Genomic DNA, 23,023 nt, shown 5'->3' with positions numbered 1-23,023 from the left:
TGTTTAACAAAATAATCTGAACGTAAAGGTCCACTCACTGCCGTTTTGAATCTTCCACACACGTACAGAGCTGCTCATGAGCCCATCATCATCATCATCATCATCACACACCCTTCACCATATCTAGAGATTGGCATTAGGTACTTTCCATAAAATCATCTCTCAATGAAAATCAAACCACAACCATGCCAATCTCTAGGTATGGTGAAGGGTATGTGATGATGGGGGTTATTTTAAGTCCAAAGACCAAGGGAACTTTATCAGGATGCATAGTATCCTGATCCATGAAATAACTGGCCTTTAACAATAGAAATCTGCCTGCCTCTATGGGAATTTAACATGGGGGGGGGGGGGGGGGGGGGGGGGGGGGGGGGGGGGGGGTCTAAACTAATGCCCCCTGTGTTTTAAGGAAGAATACTATTTATTTACGATACATTATTCATTCACAAAGAGAGTTGATGTCCTTAAAGGTTGGATTTTTCCTCAGTTTTTTAATTAAGTCACTAAGATCAATTTCCAAAGGATAATTTTGTATTCCTCTTTTTAATCAACTTAAGCAGGGGTTCCTATACTCATGAGCAGCACTGTCTATTACAGCAAATGGAGCTGGCACAGTTGTGACCTTAGTGTGAGTTCAAGTATTTTCAATTCAATAATCTTCTACTTCTATGTTTTAATTTTCAACTGGATTGTGTACTCAGACTGGTGTTAGACATTTTAAACTGTGTGTCTTTGAGGCTGAACTATGCAAGAGGAGAACCACTAGAGGGAGTTACAGCTTCTCTTTTTAAACCTACACACTCATTCTGTGTACGTGTGCAATGTTTATTTCTCCAGAGAGAGAGAGAGATCTCTTCTGGCCGATATATTACAACCTCTCGTCTTTGTGGATAACACTTCGAGGAAATTGTCAAAATGAAAAGTCGAATTACAGAGAGACAGAGTCCTGACTGCCCAGCCGGAACAGACGGAATACAGGGATCTTCATGTTTTTCTTTTCCTCTATCTTATGTTCTTTCCTTCCGAGTATATATATAGTGTATAAAAGTGTTTGTCTATGACATCGAAATGGTTTCTAATCACACAAGACATTTTTACCAGTATTCCCAACACCCCTCATGTCATTTTCTCTCAACAGAAATAGCTTTGCTCTGCTGACCTTTGAGAATACCTCCCCAACAAACTGACCTGGTATCAGTTCATTTAGCAGGTGTCACTGGTCTTGAGAGCCTTTGACAGCCTTGGAGAAAGAAAACTGTGGACTTTTTTTACTCTCAAAACATAATATCTGGCTGTTCTCATTTTTGACCGTCTAAAACAATCCGAGCAGACCAAAGTTAGATGTTTTGTATTCCTTGTAAATGTGCTTTATATCAGGGCTAGTCATGATGTATTTCAAATGTGTGAGTGCGTGCGTTAGTGTGTGCGTACTGTGTCCTCTACCTCATTGCCCTTGTGCGGTGAACCCTCACCAATACCTGGGACACAGATCCAGCTGCCCCTCACTGCCTCAGGGCTCGAGGTCCACTCTCCGCTACCATCCAGATAGGGTTGGCTTAGCTTAGCATAAAGACTGAAAAGAGGGGGAAACAGTTAGCCTGGCTCTGTCTACTGTAACAGAATCTTCCTAGCAGGACCTCTAAAACTCACTCATTAACATCTGTTATCCTGTTCAAAGTATTCCTTTAACAGTTTATTACAGTATTGTAAGGTTTTTCCATTAGAGATGTTAACCAATTCCCTGAAAGGATAATTCAAGTTAAACAAAAAGAGCAAGTTAAATTAAGAGTTTTCACAGAACAGAGTCATGAGGATGACAAATGCCCCATTTCAATTTATATGACCAACTGTCATATACCCATGATGCATTAGCTGTGCCTCAAATGCATGAATGCGAGCCGAAGAATAGTCTGCCAGCCATTCTGTCCTCTTACTGTTCCCCATTATATTCTCTGTGAATGTCATTAAAGAAAAGGCCGGTTCATTTCCCTGTGACTGACTCGAGCCCTGTTCCTCTTTTGTACGACCTTCTAACACTGTTTTAAGGTGAGACAGACAAGAAAAATGTGTTTGTTTGTGTTTTGTCAAGCCATGAACAGACAGCTCCTGGCAGCAGGTGTATTTGAAAGAATCTTATCAAAAGGATGAATTCTGGTTATTTCTTTCGATCTCTCTTGTCTCTCTGTTGAGCGCCAGCTGTACCCACAGTTTGCTTCATACATCGTACACAATGCAGCAATGCTGTAATTTGTGCTTAACAACAGAACCGAGCTACAACTTTACATTTCTGCTCCTTGAAGGCCACAATTTGAAAAGTCTCGCATTGTGTCTGGGACCTCCACCTCCTTTGTTCAGCATTTGCTTTATCAAGAGTCTTGAGGATAGATGTGCAGCATTAATTGGACATTTGCATTTATGGGATTTTAATGAGGCTGATTAGGCCAGCAGATCGTAGTCTTGTAGTTTGCCCAGACACTGAACAAGGTGTGAAAAGTACTCTCAGTGGTGGATAATTGTCCCCGCATCCAACCCAAAACTTTCACCTTTTGAAGTGGTTTCCCAGGTCAGATTTTCACTAATTGTGACCTTGGGAGAGGAGTACTTTTTGTTGCTGTTCTTCCTCTGATTATGATGTGGAGTTTGGTATTTTAAAAATGTGATCAGATGAAATTAACATATCGCTGATATACAAATGAACTTCTTATACTTCAATCACCTCTCTCTTCCTAAATTGATCAGCTGGGTGGAGGCGGTCACTGTTCAGTTAAACTAATAAGAATAAGCCATGAACTGCACGAGCCAAGGACAAGGGGGGGGGGGGATGTGTCTAATCTCCAAAGACTGTATATTTCATTATGCGTCTTTACAATAAATTAAATGTTGTTTGAAGCCTTTATTGGCCTCTTTGTCTGTGTTCAGGTTGTTGATTGCTCTGAGAACTGATTTGAAATGGACTGCCAACTCTTTTTATTGTTAATAACTACATACTGTCCTAGACACTGTTGGCACAATTCCAGTGCCCTGAAACATTGATCTTTAGAACTCAGGGTAAAAAATATGGCTGACTAAATGGTCAATGAAAGCTTAAAATTATTGTATAATTTTATACAATAATATATATGTATAATATAATATGTAACCCTAACCCACCTACTTTTTTAGAATAATATCTGGCTGGCAACACATAAAGAGAAGCCAGAACTGGAGTAATTTTCTCTCAGTAAACACAAGTCGTGTGCTTGTTGACAGCTGAAATTATTACAATTGAAGTATATCAGAGAACTCCGTGGGACAAAATATGAAATGGTGAGAAAGTAGGAAAACAAAAATGACTCACAAAGAGGGTCTCATATCTATCTTCAAAAACCCGGGCAGGGGAGCTCACTTCAGCTCAGCTGGATTTCTTGATATTGCAGCAGGGTAGGGGTTACTTCTTTCTGTTCAGGCTCGTCTCTGTTCTTCTCCTCTGCATTACCTGACTCCTCCGCACATCCACATCTTGACAGCTTTTCTCTGTAGTTCTCTATTTTTAATATTAGGCAAGTCTCACACCCGTACCATCCACCGGCACTCCCAGCTCCTTTGAGAAACACGTCTTAGCTGTCACAGCCACTTCTCTGTCACTCTGCTGAAGCAGTGAAACTTTGTCTGGTTCCTGCTGTATTCACACACACACAAAAAAATTGTTATGTTTACACTTGCAAGGCCAGTAGGTTTGGGTGAAAAACATGGACCTCTTTTTTAAATGCCTCCTCAAGTTCTGCTTGATGTGAAAAAGTCAACACTCTGAATAGATCTGGCCATCTCTGTGGTCGGCCAACCATGCAGACAGGTGGGACTCTTAAACACGGGGACAGACAACATGTCAACAGTTCCAGCTGAGCTGCCATCAAATAATTTTCAGTTTTGGATGTTGCTGTAGCTCCTCTGTGTCCACAGGACAGCAGAGCTGCCCGTCAACATGCTGCAGAGAGACATGACAGTCTCGGCTGGACGTTGTCTCTTGTCATATTCATGGCTAAATAGCACTGTATCTACAAGGCTGTTCTCTCTTCTGGGATAAGAAAGACAAGAGTTTTTAGCAGGTGGCGTGGTTGTTGTTGAATCGCTCGGTCAAACACACTGCAGTGACTATCCAGAAAGATACAAATGTTATACAGTCTGAGTTGTGGAGTCATAAAGTTGCCACAAGAATAATTTTAGGCATTTTTAAGTGTTCAGTTATCTGCTTTCGTTAGGGGGGGGGGTTGTTTAGCAGCTGGCCAATCAGAGCTCCTGCTGCTGATATTGGGTTGGACTTTATCTAACCTATGGCACACTGCTTAGACATATTTAAGCCATGTAAGGAAATATGACTTATTCGCAACAATAATGCTCTTTTTGTTATGTTTTTTTAAAATGTAATATTCCAGTGGCACACTTCAGACTCCATCCATGTCTCATACAACACCTCTGGAAAAGCTTTCCTACAATGTTAAGAGAAGGATCAGTCCGAAACAACTGCATATACTGTACATTATCAGCAGCTAATTTTGGAACAGCACAATGTTTGTTATTCCTTTCAAATCCTCTCCCTCCTCTGGAATCGTACTACCAGCCTTTGGAAGATGCACTGTGTGCCACTCCCCCCATCTCTGCCATTTTCCTGCCTGTGGTTTATCCACCTTGTGCATGTGTATAAATATTCCAGAGTAAAGTGCATGAGACAAATCATCTACTGAACTCTCCAGGTGTAATACCTTCGAAAAGGTCCTGAACATGGCCGGGGAATGGGTCAATTCTGTTTCTTTTTTTTATACATCATGTTGATTGCACAATAAGGTCAAGTGTGTAGAATTGGTACTCAGTTTATTCATCACAACTAATTAAGAGATAACAGAAAGTGTTGATCAGGGTTCACCAAATCACCCACTACCCCACTATCAATACCAATGTTCATATGAAATCTTGTGAAGAGGTTGTTGAGTAATCTTGCGGGGGACCAAAGTGCTGGATGAACAAACAGCTGATCCACATTAAGCCAGTGTGATTTTAGTTATTGAGTGTGACATTTTAGCATCACAAGCTGTGGCCGCTTTAAAGATATTTATTGAGCTTAGACGGTCAAATGGATTGATAGAGACATTAAAGGACGGGCAAAGAATAGTTTATTAGCACACTTGTATTCATACGCATGCACAAGAGTTCTGCCGTCAGTCATGAGGCCTGATGGGAGAAGCTGTCTGCAGGCTGGAAATGCCACCGTCTCCTCTATTGACAGACAGCAAAAACCGAGAGAGAGAGCCAGATCGACAGAAAGAGGGACGTGGGAGGGAGCAGGGGCGGGTGTGTTTGTGTTGTTTATGATTGATGAAAATACTGCAGCACTTTCACATTTTAGGCAATGAAAGTGAGAGAGTATGCCATCATCATTCTTCTGTCTAGTCCAATGTAGTCTATATTTAGATTACATTATAAAATGAAAAATCTATATGTGTAATGCAACATTTTTACTTATATATTATTCTGTAGGGCTAAAATGGCATCTAAGCACCAGCTGCACTTGTTAGCATTGACACTTAACTATACTGCTAAACATCAGCAAAACACTTAACACTGTGAAGCATTTTATGCTTACTACGTTGATGTACATTAACTGTTAATACATTAAGACTTCACCTAAACACATTTAATTGAACATTGCACTGCAAGTTAGCACACTATAACCCACAAAAAAGACACAATAATGACATGATGCAATGACCTGAAAAACTCATTAATTGTCAACTCAAGAGTAACTACAGCATTACTCTTTCAGTGTCATCATTATAAAGGCACTCAGGTTGTTACGAGTCTGTATTCATCAAGAAAACACTCCAATTTATCAATATTGCCTTTCCGAGCGGTCAATGGCTCCAATGGACAGCAACTTAAGGCAGAAACACCATGAGGGGGCATGGAAACATACATGTATAAAACAGCAGTCTGTCAATCAGAAGTAACAGTGCCGTGTTGTGGTGTAAAGTTATGTTGTACACAGTTATGGTACATTTTGAGCTGTCAGGTCATATCTGACTGAACAAAATGTACAAGGACAGGCCACTTGATGTTTCCCCAATGGCCTCATTTGTTTACAGTAATTACACTAATGTCTTCAAATGAACACAGCACTGATTTATTGATGTTAAAATGTGACATGTAGCTCTACTATGACTGCTGTGTAATATTGCAGGACTTTCATTTTAAACACAAGATGTGATAAATGCACCTGCTAATTCAACGCCCCCCACCTGGTTAGTGGACTGACACACACTGAAGCCCTGTTTCAGCTCATGATCTTAGGCAGGACAGTAACTGAGAGGTTAGAAAAGTGTCAACCAGAGCAACAAAGTTTAATTCTTGGTTCACTATATTTTAGAGTTCTTGCTGCCGTACATCTGGACAATTACCTAGCTGAAACTGCTGAGTGGCGGCAGCCCCCATGGGTGAAAATGCTGGAGGGTTAGACATGCCTCTTTCTATGATCAACTGACAGAACTGTCTGACTCATTATGGTAAAAAGTTAGCCAGATCAAGGTGTATTGGGTTGATAAACTAACTGCTCAAAAGGAGCACATTCCAGCTTTTGTTCTAAAGAAAATGGCCCTTTTCTAGACGTGCATTTGGAAGTATTGATTTTCCATTTGAACATCTTGACCTCTCGTTTGAGTGCACATGCACGCACACGCACACGCACACGCACACGCACACGCACACACACACACACCAATCAAATGTTCCGCTCCATTGCCAGTTGCCAAGGTCACCAAACCTGCACACCTACGGCTGCCTAAAAGCAAAGAAAAACAATTTGTTTTTCTTGCTCTTCGTGCTACAGTTGGGCATTGATCTCTCTGTCTGGCTCTCTTCTCTCTCTGCTCCAGTCCATTTCTCTCTTTCTGTACCCAGAAGAGGGTAGACAGAAATAAAATGGCCTATTCTCAGAAATCTACAAAGGAAGTGCTTTCTTTCTCTCCCGCTCTTTCTCAAACCATGGACTTCAAAACTGCACTCTACAAATTGGTGGAATAAAAACCGCTCAATATGGCTCCTACACGGTGTGAGTGGGGTTGTTTTGTGAATGAATCAACATGCTGAGTTCTCACCAATGGTCTTCTATATCTAATACAATATGAACTTTTCCCAGAAGTTACACTGGTACTTCTACAGAAAGTCACAAAGTACCACAGAGAGATCAACTCTGACTTTCAATTACCATTTTAGATGCACAGAGGCAACGGGCTTTGATTATTACTTTTTCTTCTATTTTTCCGCCTTCAGAAACGGCAAATGCTTTGCTGTATGAACAAAAATAAACACACATTCCAGATGTTATCATTGCAGAAATGAAGCACAGACTGTGACTGAGACACTGTGCAATGTACAAACCCCAGCCCTCTCTCCAGAATATGTTTCAGCCCATTAGTATGTTAAGAGCTGATGAGGCAGCTTAATAACAAATAATTAAATTTTATAAAATTAATAAGACTTAAATGTCCCAAATTATAACAGGATATTAGTGTTTCGTCAGATGAGAACCAGCCAGGGGAATCATATTTATATGAAATGCAATATTTATGAATTCTGATATTAAAGGCTTCTTTCTAACCCGCAGAGGTGCCCTTCAAAGTCTTGTAATAATCTACTCCTCCTTTTCTCTATTCTCCCCATGCATCTGTCTTATGATATAACCTCCACACAGATTTCCAAACATAAAGGCAATGCAAACTCATTTCAGTGGTTTAAAGGAACATTTCCATAGTTTTCCTATAGTTAACATGTGCAATAAAGTAAAATATTCTTGCTTTAACCGTGGGCCAAACAGCATTTCATAATGGCATGTTTAAAAGATGCTTTGCCCTATGTAGTAAACTAACCTCCATGACATGGTCATGGTTAACGCTGCCTTTGCATCATAAATAGTTTGTTTCAGACATTTGGACAAAAGATAATGTTGAAAACGGTCACTGAATACCCAGTTTATCACTAATCCAGGACACACTTGTTAAATGTTAACACAGGGACATTACAGCCCAGGGTTAAACCTGGGATAACACCGTTTGGTTGTGTTATAGCACTCAATAATCCCTAAACCTTTTCTCCCAGCTCACTGTTGAGGCTTTGAAAGTGAATTCAGACTGATCTGAGCCTCAAAGGGGCTTAGTGAAACACAGTGTTCATGTTCATTCATACTTGGTGGTTTTTATTCTGTTCTGGTTATACAGTTCACAGCTTGACCTGTGCTTTTATTTTACAGAAGATTTCTCACAAGCAGACAGTACCAGAGCTGTTGATGTGGAGATTTACTGTGTACTCTCAACACATGATAACATTCTGCCTGTTTGGTCACTTTGAGAACACACTGAATGTACTCAATCGGTGCGGTGGTAAAGCTAAACACGACGCAGCTCCACAGAGACAATAAGTGGCGAAGCGGTTTCAAGTGGACATCATTACTGTGAAAACCGCTCGTGTTTCATGGATTGTTAGTGTATGGATGTGTGCCAACAGCAGCATGGCTGAGAAGCGTGGTGAAACCTAAATTTTGATTGGATTGGATTAGTATGTTGTGTGGCAGTTTGTGTGTGTATGCTCTGAAATGACATTACCAACAGTAGTATACAGTAAACAATTGTTTTGTGTTGTACAAAGTGTAGATGTTACCTAATTCCAATTTCCTTCAGAAAGTTTAAATGTTATGTACACACAATGGGACAATGAATTCAAAGCACCCTCCTTGCTTCTGTCTCCATATGGAATAATGCTATCTCTTTCTGTTCTACCAATCTCTCCCTGCATTTGTCAGTCCACTGCTCCTCATTTGCATGAGAGTTGAGAACAATATTGCCAATGGCGCAAGACAAAAGCTCTCCCTGTCTTTCATTTTGTTCTCTTTTCTCTCTTTCAGTGCCTCTCAGATAATAAAATGTTTCACAGTCATCAAAGTGTGTCAGACACACCGTTGCCAAAGCTCTGTCCAGAATAAAACCGGCAACAGGCTTGATCACATGTACTGAACAAGACTTGTTACAAATGCCTTGATGTCATGTGAAAACATCATAGCTGAAATTAAAAGTTGCATTCATCAGTTTGTCTAATATTAACACTGAATGAGCAGGCTGTGAAACCAATGAAATGCTCCAGAAAGCTCAGGGGAAACTGCAGAGTCAGAATCACACAGTCTCATTTTCAAGTTCATAATTGTATTTAGAAGTTGTACCAGAATAAGTTCATGTGGTTTAATTTTGAAAAACACAATTTTTGTTGTACTGCACATTGTTGAAGCTCCTCTTTTCACCCTGTGTGTTGAGCTCCAGAGTGAGGCATCACACTTCTGTTCCATCTTTGTTGGGTGTTACACATACGCAGCACCCAGGTATACACTGCTAGCTAATCAGTTGCAGAGTACGAGGGAATGCCACGCTAGCAGCTAGGCGAGTATTATAACGTGTTTTACTAGGAACACACGTTCGTCATGGATGTAAAGGCTGGACTACGACAGAGCTGTTTGGAGAAGTGGGTGAACAGTGTTTTCTGTTGAAGATGGTAATTCCTTCTGGGGTGGACTTTGGGCTTTCCACTTTGTAAACCCCTAACGTACACAAATTAGAAATATATCACAATAAAGTAAAGGGGAAAAGCCAAAAAGCACAATATGAGCACTTTAACGTTAAAATACTGATTTGTGCAGCTTATTTTCTAAACACTTTGAAAGATATAAAGTATGAAAAATGGGTGCCATACATATTTAAAACACACACACACACACATACACACACACACACACACACACACAGAGGCACGTCCTCCCTCTCCTTTTTAGCTATGATGCTTTTTTGGTTGCCGTGGCTGCCAACGTGTATCTCTGGTCTCAGACAGATATGGTCACTGATTGGTTAATCAGTATTCAGACTGCGTGTCGGCTTGTCTGGATGCTGCCCTGCCATACTCTGTGTGTTTGTGTGTGTCCATCAGATGTCACTTATCACCTGAGAGACACATTATTCCTTCCTCTCCTCCTGCTCTCTTACTTCCTCAACCTTTTCCTTCCTGTTGTTGTGAATAAGAGGAGGAGAACTAACAAACAAGAGTCATAATGAGAGTAGAAGAAGAATTTTGGAAGGAGATGCGGAGAGGAAAAGAAGAACACACCAAAGAGAGGGGGTCAAAGGGGAAGAGCAAGTAGGGAAAAGAGATTGTGTAAGAGCAACAGAACGATTCTGATCTCTGACCTTTAACTATGCTAATTAGTCAGATGAGGTTCGGGTTGTCAATCAGAGCCTGATTTTGAATTTTAATGAATTGTTTGACTTAAATTTCATAAAAAGATGCATTAATGCATTACCCCCAAATATTACTAAATAAAATCCCCAAATATTTGGATTTTTGTTTTGATATATAAGTCAATTAACCACAATGTGACATAAAAGCAGCAATTACAAAAGGACGAGGGGTTTGGTCTGAACCTTTTCAGCGTGATTGACAGCCATAGATAAAAAAAACTTTTTATATCTATGTTAACAGCAGCCTGTTTGAAACTGCAGACTGTCTTGCATAATGATATTGTTATGTGAAAACCTCATATTGTTTTTGATTTTAATGTTTTACTTTCAAGGATCCCATACTCCTCTCTAAGGGAAGAAGACATTCCTATCACATGTTGGATAATGAGACTTTTTTTTTAAAGCGTGGCAGCCGCGGTCAGGGACATTGAGACTTGAAGTGGCCATGATTGCAATGACAACCATCTATGACGCATGCCTTTGTGTGCATGTGACTACAAGGATGCGTGCATGTAAGTGTGCGCATGTAAGCATGTGTGTGTGTGTGTGTGTGTGTGTGTGTGCGTGTGAATGTACTAGAGCGCTGTTGTCTTTGATGATAATGAGGCAGACAGAAACATGCTCTCAAGTGAGCCACGTCAAACACATGTGTGTGTTTGTGTGTGTGTGTGTGTGTGTGTGCATTTGTGGTAGATAAGGGACCAACAATCCCAACTCGATACCATTTTAATGAAATTAATCAAAAAGACGGGAAAATTGAAACATTTTGTGCTATGTGATAACAAAATGTAATTTTGCTTTCCGGCTATAATTGGCTGATTTTTAATAAGAGATTACTGTTTAGCCATTTCGCTTTATGCCTAATTGAGTTTTAGTTTAGCTGGTGGCCAGAGTTGATTGAGTCAAAGCACACTTTGGTGGAGCCAAAACAGGGCCGTAGCCAGGATTTTCAAGTGCCTGCAGCAAAAAAATCAAGACTGGAAGCATTGTAGATTCAACAAACAACAAATTTGTTATACAAGATAACCATAAAGAAACAAAGGCTTCTTCTTCGAGATTAGTAGAAAACATCTTAATATTAGTATTATCTTAATATTATATTATAGTTCGGGGCCCTAGTTGTGTGTTTGTTTCAGTTCACACAGGCTGTGTTGAAGAGTTACAATAGACTCTGCTGACAGAAGGACTACACAGATTGGGATCCTGTCATTGACTTCTTCAATGATCAATTACACGGTCTGGAGAGGATGTATGTGTATATGATGGATGTTTACGTGGTAAAGATAACAACTTGTAATAGCTCCACGATAAGGCCTATGCAGCATATAATTTGTATTGGATACACGGACGTGGAAAAACTACAAATAAGCTGACGAAGCTATTCTAAACAGCACTTTGCTCACGTTAAAGTCATTGAATTTGTCTGAAGAGTGATGAATCACACAAGTGCAGTATAATGACAAAGGGGAAAGAAAGTAAAAAACAAACTTCAGGCAAGAGGCTACAAAAGATGTGATAGCGCACATAGCTGAACAGATCAAACAAAATACTTCAAATGACAGGCGAAAGACATATTAAGGAAGAATAACTGAGGCGTGATGCCAGCCCACAGTCTTGATGCTTTAACAAGTGATAAACGATAGAATGATCATCAGTTTGAATGAGGTGAAGTATGCGGCATTTCACTGGATATAATTAAAGTTAGAGTTCTTTTTAACCCCCATCGTGCTAATTAAACACCATGTTGCCCTTCAAAGTATGCCTAATTTACATTACATTTACATATGCAAATTGTAATGGCAACCACCTAATTACAGTATTTGCTAGTTCATCTGTCATGGAGGCCGGGAGTGCGGGTGCGATGTCTGTATGTGTGCGTGTGTGTGTGTTTTTCTTCCTGCCTGTCAACCTGTCTGAATGTGTGTGCCAAGCTGCTGTCTCCACAGCTCTCTCCATACATGTCTGCCTGACAGTGGAGCTGTTAAATGGTGCTTCCATTATATTTTATTTCTCTGTGTGTCTGTGTCTCTGAGGCTTCAGTTAGGCCTCAATATGTTACTCAAGTTCATTTGAAACACTTTGTGTTGCTTCTTCTAAAATGTGTCTAGTCCTTTTGATCAGTGAAATACTCATAGATTAAATCAGCACAAAGCCTCTCTTTTTGATTTTGTTAAGTTTAGCCACTTTCCGCTGCTGAAATGGCTGATAATAAAGCCTACCCTTGGGTCAACACAAAGGATGAATGGTATGATTGTAAACCTACTGTATGAGTGAAAGTGATAATGCTGAATGGATGAATAGATTAAAAGTATATATACAGTATTATCAATTAATTCATTAGTATACAAATAAATAGATGAGACCAACATGTGACAAATCTGTTGATTATTGAGTCCAGTCACGCCTCCTTTCTATAAATCCTTTATTCAATATTGTTTTCTGTGTGTATACAATGGATCGGACACAAACTGTACAGTGCAGACAAACTGTTTGCATAATATGAATGTAACTGTACATTTACTGACAGACAGAGTAATCTCCTTTTAAATTAGCACCAGTAACATTTTGCTTTTGGCTCGTAGCTGGCACGGTTTGCATTAGTAAGACACACCAGGTTGTGGTTAATCTTTGACTGTATTTAATGGGTTTTCTGTCCTGCAATTAATCACAATTAATCACAGTCTCACTTTGTGACTTAACATGTAATTGTATGTGGGCACTAGCTTCCATTAGACGTGTTCCAGGACTGTGACCCTGTATATGGTAAGGATAAAACCAAGACATTTTAGTCTCAGAGCTGCTCCTGAAATTGGTTGCAGGAATAATGTTGAAAATACAAACTCACTGGATGGTACAAAATCTTCTTAGTGACTTAAAAGGTAGGAAAAAACAGCATCATGTCCTAATTCTTTCATCTAAGTCAATGTAAACCATGAAAAAATGATCCTGGAGTGCCGCCTTTTGACTTTAATGGAAAATACCTTTGTCCTTCGTTGCATGTTTTGTTACTTTAACACCATTTTTGCCCCCCTTAAAAGTCACAAGAAGATGGCCTCCCATCTGACGTGTTCTTATGTTTGAGACTGTTCCACTGAATACAGTATGACAGTCCTCAATCAGGGCTGGTTACCACTATCTATTTCTACATCAGTCAGCATTCAAAATAACTCGCTGAGCTCAATCCATCATTGTAAAAAGAAGCAGCAAAGGATATCAAATAATTACTTGTTCCTGTTTTTTCCGTTTTCATAGTTTTCTTGCCCTCAGCCACCAGAATTAAATATTGATGCTCTGCTGAAAGTATTATACGCAAGACATGCATTAATGCAACAATGTTAGTGATATAAAGTAATTTTGATTCATTCTTCCTTTGCTCCACTATTGCAATGATGGATTATGCTTCAAAAACAATACGTATCTGTAAGTTGCTTCCGATGTCACAGAGAAACAATGACACAAATATCTACAAATATCAAGTGCAAACCGAAGGCAGAGATGAGCCAGATGCAACGTTTTACTGGTGCTACGCTGTAAATGTTTGTTTTGTTTTGATAGCACATTTCCTAAATTACCACATGCATTTGCACCAGTCAGCGTTCCTCTCTTAAAAAAACATGCAACAAGTGGGAAACAGTCCAAACAGTGAGAGGTGGAGAAAAGAGTTGGTGGGAATAAGTTCTATGGCTGTGTGATTACAAAACGAGCAGAGAGCGAAAGCTAGCATAGTTACATTGAACAGAAGATTGGGGATCAAAGGATAATTGAAACTTAAAATAGGATAAAGTGTGTGTGCTGTGTGAGTGTGGGATGAGAGTGTTCAGAGAAAGAAACAGCTGGGAGGAGAGCGCGTTTACACTCTCATTTGATTCAGATGTAACAAGGCAGTCTTTTTGTCAGAGGAATAAAGTGGAATGGAAAAAAGAAAAAGAAAAGAAAACCTGAGGGACACCAGCTCCATCATGAGTACAGTGCTAACCACTAGGCTACATGTTCCTGTGTCTCTAAAGTGCCCCTGTACTGCAGAGGTCAGGTCACAAATGCATTTTTTTTTTGTCCTATTTTGTCTTCTGTCCATTTTGTGCCTTCTGACTTCAGAGCTACAGATTACGCAAGACAGAGTAAGATGGCTACATGTGTACCTGCTGTGAGAACATGTGTGCTACCTGCATGTGGAAATTAAAAGTGACCCAGGTTGTCGTGATTGCTCACTTCTAATTAAATCAGCTGCTTTCTTCCTATGCAGAGCCCACTGTTAAATATCTCGTAATTGTAGCCTTGGTTCATGGCTAACCACCAGTGGAGAGAAATCTCTCAGGAGATACTGACAGTAATTGCGCCTTCATTGTTTAAACCAGGACTGTGATTACCAGCCTAGAAACAATAATGTAGCAGTGTCATTGGTCAGCAGCCAGGAAACCAGTGGCCCTTTTTTAAAAAAACCCGATTAAACCATCATTAGTTCTTAAGCATGTGCCACAGATCTTCTGTAGCTGCTTTCGCAGGATGTGAACCCTACTTTTAACCTAACAAACTGGGCCTTTCTGAATGGAGAAAGATTTGGTTATTTTGCCAAGTCAATCTTTTTCTTTTGACAGCAGTGCAGACATTAGCTGCTTAATAATCATTCAGTGAACAGCAGTTGCTTTCCTTGGAGTCTCGATTCGATCTCCTAATGTTTACTCAGGCAAGTACAAAAACATCGCACTCTATACTGTAATTAAAGTGGCTTCTTAGACACAGGCAGCTGATACGACACAGCATACATTAAGCCATAAAAAGGACGGTTACAGACCTGTTTGTCAGGTTGTTGTTTTTTTTTACTGTTTTGCTAGTAACCTCTAGTGTGACACAACAATATTATGTTACATACACATTTCTTTGACGTGACACAAGCACAACGCTGGTCTAAAGACATTTTCCTCATTACCGTCACCCCACTTTGCCAAGTAACATTAGACAGGACAGAGCTGAAGTCAAGTGATCTTTGAGAATTTAGAAATCTTGGCTAAGCCTTGCCCAGGAAGGATGAGCATTTAGCATAAACCTACAAGCCGCCCTGGATCGCACATCTTGAGCTTGGCTGGGAATGAGAGGCACTCGCATAGCAAGAATCCACAGCACTACCCAGCAAAAAACTAATAATAATTCGGATGATACAACAGCAGAATTACATTTTACGAGCACTTGCAGATTTTCAGCATCAAGATTATGCAGAAACTTAAAATGCTAAATCTCTCATTTCACACATATTTCAGTTACATTTTGGCTTTAATTAACCACTTTTTGTAATCAGTAATCTCAAATATTTTTCTTTCAAAACAGTAGTTAAGGACGGGCACATTAGACTAGATAAGTTCATGTCATGTGAAATGGACAGTCACACATATCTGAACATGAAGGCAAGTAATGAGATCTGAGGAGAGAAAAATGTGGTGTGTGTGAGAACCAAATGTGAAAACACCCAATTAGAAACACTGTGAGCCGTCTTGTATTTTCACAGTCTCTTCAGTAGCAAAGTGTATCCTCTGTACAGTACAACACAGCATGACAACATTAGACAACGTTAGAGTGGCTTCACTTGTGTGCAGCAATGCAGTGTTTCACTTGCTACGCAGACACACACCTGTTGCTGAAGCTGAGGGTGCTTGTTTAATGTCGGAACATCTGGGAGGATTAATCATACATCCTTGTTTTTTTTTCTAGGGCGGTGGCTTTGTTTTTTCTTTGTAGTCTTGGGAACGTCAGTGGAGGTCATTCATCTTCAGCAAATATGGCAGTTTTTCCAGGATCTGATTAAAATTCAAAGTGGTAACTTTGCCCAAAATCGGGATTGAAAGCAAGCGTGATGCACAGTTTCTGTTTCTTACTGAACATATTCATTTCTGTCTGCCTTATTGTCGTTGTCACTAATACACAGTGGGGGATCACAGTATTAATGTATCCTCAGTGATATGACGGACTACTGTGTAACTTTGCTCAGAGTTAATTGGCCTCTAGTTTTGCTGTCTAAAAAGATGAGTAAACAGAAAGCCTGGGTGTCTAACGGGATTCAGGCCCAGAACAGATTGGTGCCGTGTTGAATGTCACAGTGAGAGGGCAAAGCATGGGAAATTTGGTGTCATTTCACAAAGCCATACTTCAGTTGATTGATTTGACACTGCAATCAATGCATACCATTTTTGGTGGTTTCAGAAACCACATTAAAATGTCCTCCTGCATGATTATGCATGTGATCAGATCTGCATCCAGTGGTGGAAAGTAACCACATAGTTTTTATTCACCCTGTGCTATGCTACTTTATACTTTTACTCCACTATATTTCAGGTAGAAAGATATTGATATTAATATTTTATACTTCACCTCATTTATTCGACAGCTATAGTTATTAGTTACTTTGCTCGGGTCAAGGTCGGATCTGTGGGAGGGTTGTGATGTTCATGGCTGTCTAAAAAGCCGGAAATTTCTACACACAGTGGCCTTAAAGTCATTTACCCTGTTAATTATTACCCTCATTACTACCTTTAACTTCAAGTACTTGGAAAGGCAACAGCAAGAAAAAGTACTACGAGGCCATCTGACCGCTCTCGAGGTTTGACCCTCTACAATATCTGCTACTCCATGTAAACACTGACTGCTACCATGCTGCTTGGATTCCAGCATGCCTCCTGTACACTCTGTGTTGCTATAAACGGGGGGTTGATGCATAGAATGTACCGTCTAAGTGAAGCTAAAACATCTCAACCGCCACCTGGTGGCTGACTGTAATATAGGTCATAAATCCCGCCACCTCCACGTGAGTGGATTTGTAGTCTATATCTTTGACGTTCCACTTTTGGGATTTTTCTGTTGCCGCCAGAATTTTACATATTTAGGCCAGCTATCACTTGCCTTCCTTTGTGTTGACATTTTAACTCCAACTGATTTATGAAGACTGTGGTTAACATCTTCTCAGAGCTCTGCATGGTAAATCCAGGCAGCTAGCTAGACTATCTGTCCAATCTGAGTTTTCTGTTGCACAACTAAAACTACTTTTAAACATTCCACAAAAACAAGTTCCTTCCGAGCCTTTTTAGCAGCGGCAGCGCGGCTTTTCTCTGGTGCTTAGCACCAGCCAAGACGATTGTGACTTGCACAATCGTCACAATCGTTTAAAGAAAAGCTAATAAACCACAGCACTTTTCCTCCCATGCCCCCCAAAATCTATGTGGAGTAGTCAGACTCTCCTACAGCACTTTTTGGAGGAGGGTCTGGCCAAGCGAGACTAGTGGATCGCATCATTTTTTTCAGTCCATGCTACTAACAGGGAATTTGTGGTTTCAGCACTCACTAATTTGAGCAACTTCATAGCAAAAGTCTTTGCTAGGCACGTCAACTGTTCACCTACTCTCCTGAGCTACACGTGTCAGCGATGTGGAAATCATAACATTCGTAAAGAGACAGGAAAAACTTGTTAGAAAGATAGGTAGACAATAAAATCTGTTTAGTGTCTGTACAGCAATGTAGCTTGATAATCACTAGTGCTCTGTGTGCAGAATAATAAACCATCCACTAAATATATAATAAAGGAACACTGAAAAGACAAACATGATTTAAGCTATGCAGTGTCTCTCTTTTTACTATATACTATAGTATGTGATTAGTACTAGGGACAGGTTATAAGATGTGTTTGCCTTGTACGTAATGCACAGGACCATTTATAAGTGCATTTCATTGTACTGAATGCCCTGCGCCAAACTTTAATTGATGAATGAGCATCCTCTGAATCATCAGGTATTTAAATAGTTCTCTTTGTCTGATGTTTGCTTTTTTAATCTGTTCTTCATTTACTCAAAGATTGAATCCAAGTGCTCGATTTTGGCCGGGAGTTGTGAGAATTAGCGTGTGTAGCCATCAGCAAGCAAGCATACCTTGCAACAGAAAACAGTACTACCAGGAGAGGAAAGAGAGGAGACATTCTTACAGATGTCACAGAAAAATATACCACTGAAGACGACATTTGTTTCTGTTTTTTGTTTGTTTTGCTTATATTTGTTTTGAAGTCATTTTGTCTCACACTATGAGGGCATGCCACTGTTAAAGTTCCAAATTATCTGGCCGGCATTGGCCTGACTTAATGGTCTTCATCCTCCTCTTCCCCCCGCCACAAATCACAGTGCTCCGTCCTTCTGGCTCTGCCCCACAACACCGGATACGTCCAATAGGGAGAAAGGTGGGGCGAGACATGCGGCCCCACTGCTGACCAGTCAGAACTTTAGCTGTTTGTTTGGTTACCTTTTTGTTGCAGTTTAGTTTTTTGAGTGTGCAGCAGTGGGGCAAGTCCTTAATGTCATGTGGGGCTTTTCCTAGTCTCTGGTTGGCCAGGGGAGGGTAAAAAGGAGGGTGGGGTTATGTCTCCTCCTTGTCTGGTTTGTTGACTGGTTTGCCCCCATTCATGACCACTGGTTCGCTGGTTGTGCTTTTGGAAGGCGGGCCCCCGGCGAGTTTAGGCACCGCCTCCCCAACATCGTGCAACGAAGGCTCTCGGTACATTGCAACTAGAGGAGGGGCAGATGGGAGAGAGAGAGGAGGACAGTGGGAGGAAAGAAAGGAAGGAGGAGAAATGAAGGAGATACAGTAGTGGTGGGAAGAGAGAAGAAAGGCATAAGGAATTGATGAAAAAAAAAGGGCAGAAGAGAGGTTAAAGAAAGTAAACGGGAGGATAAAAGGAGGGTTAGGAGGAGCAAAATAACGATGAAAATGTGTAAAAGAGAAGGTCAAGGAAGCGTGAAAGACAGAAAGAAATGAAGATGTGAGGAAAAGGTGTGTATTTACTCTTTCATCCAATTAAAAAAATTAAAAGGAAGAATAAAACGGTAACTGCAAACATTTCAGTAAACCAAAACAAAAGAAATCGAGTCTTAAACCAAAAAGGATAATAAAAGCTGAAGGAATTATCCCTGGTTCATGTGTGTGTAAATGCATGTTACCTTCTATAGGTTTAGGCAGGAAGTGTGCAGCTGGTTTGGTCTTTTTAACCCTGTTGCCCTTCATGGCCTGTCCCTCTTTATTGAGGCCCAGAAACCAGGCCCGGCCCGACTCCTTCTGTCTGTAGAGCATTGAGCTGTAGATTACATAGTAGTTCTCAAACACCGACTCCTTAAATTTACACTCCGCTGTAAACAGTTCCTGAGGAGACAGACAGAAAGAGATATGGGTCATATTATGTTAGAAACTGATGAAGTAGTTATAACTTATAACTGGGGATGTGGCTGTGTTCAGAATTAACCAATCACATTCCCACTCATGTTAAATAGAAGTTATTACACACCTTCCATCATTTAAAGTGACTCTGATTAATCACAAATAAAGTTCAGCTGTTCCAGTAGGATTTTCCTGACATTTTCTTAGTTGCATCTTAGAGCAAAAGCCATGGTCCGCAGAGAGCTTCCAGACCATCAGAGGGATCTCATTGTTGAAAGATATCAGTCAGGAGAAGGGTACAAAAGAATTTCCAAAGCATTAAATATACCATGGAACACAGTGAAGACAGTCATCATCAAGGGGAGAAAATATGGCACAACAGAGACATTACCAAGAACTGGACGTCCCTCCAAATTTGATAAAAAAGACAAGAAGAAAACTGCTCAGGGAGGCTTCCAAGAGGCCTACAGCAACATTAAAGGAGCTGCAGGAATTTCTGGCAAGTACTGGCTGTGTGCTACATCTCCCGTTTTCTTCATATGAATGTTCTTGGGGTGGGGTGGCAAGACGAAAGCCTTTTCTTATAAAGAAAAACATCCAAGCCCGACTGAAGTTTGCAAAAAAAAACATCAAGTCTCCTAAAAGCATGTGGAAAAATGTGTTGTGGTCTGATAAACCAAGGTTGAACTTTTTTCCATAATTCCAAAAGACATGTTTGGCGCAAAAACAACATTGCACACCCAAAGAACACCATACCCACAGTGAAGCATGGTGGTGGCAGCATCATGCTATGTGGCTGTTATTCTTCAGCTGGAACCGGGGCCTTAGTCAGGGTGGAGGGAATTCCAAAATACCAGGCAATTTTGGTAAAAAACCTTTTGGCTTCCCTTAGAAAGCTGAAGATGAAGAGGAAGTTCACCTTTTAGCATTACACCCACTCAAAACACACATCCACAAAGCATGGCTTCATCAAAAGAAGATTAACGTTTTGGAATAGCCCAGCCAGAGCCCAGACCTGAATCCAATTGAACATCTGTGGGGGGATCTTAAGAGAGCTGTGCACAGGAGATATCCTCGCAATATGACAGATTTGGAGCACTTTTACAAAGAAGAGTGGGCAAATATTGCCACGTCAAGATGTGCCTTGCTAATAGACTCCTACCCAAAAAGACTGAATGCTGTTGTAAAATCAAAAGGTGCTTCAACAATGTATTACTTTAAGGGTGTGCATGTTTACGCAACCAGGTTATTGTACGTTTTTATTTTTTATTTTCCGCCCTCAAAGATTTCAGTTTGTTTTTCATTTGAATTGTTCACGTTATAGTTTAGATTAAAAAGTGGAAATAACATTTTAACAGACTTTTTATATCCATTGTAGAAAATGGCCTTTCAATACATCCGACGTAAAAACAATGAAACAGTATTGACCAGCCATAGGGAGGAGCAGCCCAACACTGTCAACATGTCTGATGTTTTATTTTGTATCTTGTCTGAACCTGAGCGTTCACAATACCTTAATAAATGAAGGTTGATCGCCGTCATGTACCCTCATTTCCCCCCGTCAATTGTTCTGCAAAATGTTGTCTGTAATTAACCAACCTGTTATTAAAAGCCAACTGTTTGAGACAACAGCTGTAACTGTTACTGGTAATAGCAGCCTTGCACTTATTTAAGGCAACGTTAGCTTTCCATAAGTAGTAACTGGCAGCAGCATCATTTAGCAATTTACCACACTGACTGTGAACATTCAGGTAATGTTATCTTATGAGCCTCAAGTCTCAGCGTGACATTCTTCATTACATTAACCCCCGACATAACAGCATTTAAGCTTTTTCCTGTTTCTCTCCTAATGTGATAGCTCAATGGAGCCACTGTGATGCCGGTCTGGTCTATAGCCTGGAGCAAAAGCCCTTATCAGGATCTTTTTTTTAGGACATGGCAGGGGAATAATTCAAAGAAATGGTTGGATGTATTATTGGTGCAACCAAGCTAACTTCAGCAATAACTTCTGTGCGGAAGGCAGGACTGTTTTCCCCCAGAAAGGGGCGTGGTGATGAGAAGCTTCTCTACATGACACTCTCTGTCTCTGTATGCACATAAACAACCAACTAAACAGATATATGAATGGAGTGATTCTGGTGACACAAAGCTCAAAATATCTGACCCATCCCACCCACATCAGCTTGGCTGATGTGTCAGACCTCTTTTCCATGGTCACCTGCGCCTTTAGCGGAGCATATATCAACACTATATAAAAGCTGTTAGTCTTACTGGGGAAAAATGCGCTACTGAGTCAGTATTTTTTGTTTTTTTGGGGGGGGGTTCTAAAAATCTAAATTTCTCAAGCAATATTTATATCCAAAAACTCTTTAGCTGCTACATGTTCAACTCTTTTTACCAGCTAGTCTATTTGCCTGTCTAACACTTGGTACTTGGCAAGTGGGTTGTCAGACCTTTTTTGTGGGTTTGTCACTATGACAAGCACCTTTCACATTATACATAGGCATTAATTCATTGTTAATATAAACAATATTGATCAACGTAGCTTTTACTATTGTAACACTCCTATTTCCCCTTGTATGACAATTATCTTTCTTTCTTGAGGAAGGTTTTTATCAGTTTATAAAAAAATCATTAGTATACAATGGCTGAGGATATAAATAGTGTTAACAAACTAACCCTAAGATGGCTGAGGAGACTCCTGCCAACCCAAACAATCACTCTGGAGGTCCCCAGACCTCAGATTGGGAAGTGTTTTTCTAGAGTAGGCCGTCTCTTATTGGTTGTTGTGGGCCTTCTGCCAGAGCCACAGATACATTGTCATTCAGCTCAGGTCTGTCGGTCCGAGTCTCATAGCAACATGAGGACGAGAGGCGACACTGTAGCCGTGGCAACCAACCAGCGCTGAGAGGGAGGGGTCAGTGGGTGTCTGGGTTTGTAGTGGGGACTTCAAGAGTGGCAGAGCGAAAACACACAGACACACACACACACACACACACACACACACACACACACACACACACACACACACACACACACACACACACACACACACACACACACACACACACACACACACACACACACACACACACACACACTTGTGGCTCTAGCGGATGAATGAAGGAAGGTGCAGGGGGGCTTGTCTGGGATATGAAATGTGACTAAATGATTGGTTGGCAACTAAACAAGAGCCGGTTATAATGAATGAATGAATGCTCTATTTGTTGCCAATGGCAGTGACACACACAAATCAAGCGTTTTGCGCTTTGGTTTTGATTTGGATCACCTGTGCTTAATATTTTCCATTCCAGGATCAAATTATCTTGACCTGCACCCCAGATTCATTATTCATTTGTTATGAAGGATGATCTTTGTTGGCGTGCAAAAAGCAGTGCCAGACACTTATTAATTAAAGTAAAAGATGTTTGATCCCGAGGCCTTTCAGTCTCTTCGAAAAAAGAAAAATATTATTTCCCACTGAATTCACTGAGAAAAAGTGAACTGTAAAAATTACTTTGGATGAAAATCTCCCAGGTGAG

General features: G+C 40.5%; 1 protein-coding gene and 1 long non-coding RNA gene across 6 annotated transcripts in view; both read right to left on the bottom strand.

Annotated features, from left to right (window-relative positions):
- Positions 1–573: 573 nt before the first annotated feature.
- Positions 574–9,680, bottom strand: LOC117939368. Its single transcript, XR_004655571.1, has 3 exons — positions 9,401–9,680; positions 9,198–9,200; positions 574–584 (listed from the first exon to the last, which is right to left on the bottom strand). It is a non-coding gene; the product is annotated as an uncharacterized LOC117939368 (long non-coding RNA).
- Positions 9,681–17,764: 8,084 nt separating this feature from the next.
- The window catches only part of LOC117939365 (fibroblast growth factor 14-like), a 54,650-nt gene continuing 49,391 nt past the window's right edge, over positions 17,765–23,023 (bottom strand). For all 5 annotated transcript variants that reach the window (XM_034864648.1, XM_034864647.1, XM_034864643.1 and 2 more), the window contains exons 4-5: positions 19,268–19,466; positions 17,765–18,835 (exon numbers count right to left, since the gene is read on the bottom strand). In XM_034864648.1, coding sequence (XP_034720539.1) covers positions 18,687–18,835; positions 19,268–19,466 — 348 coding nt within the window. In that variant the 3' untranslated portion in view covers positions 17,765–18,686. The remainder of the gene's footprint in view (positions 18,836–19,267; positions 19,467–23,023) is intronic.

The sequence above is a fragment of the Etheostoma cragini genome, chromosome 24, assembly GCF_013103735.1.
Source record: "Etheostoma cragini isolate CJK2018 chromosome 24, CSU_Ecrag_1.0, whole genome shotgun sequence".
Classification (NCBI taxonomy): domain Eukaryota; kingdom Metazoa; phylum Chordata; class Actinopteri; order Perciformes; family Percidae; genus Etheostoma; species Etheostoma cragini.
The sequence above is the reverse complement of the archived record's forward strand: the minus strand, read 5'-3'. Positions and strand labels throughout refer to the sequence as shown.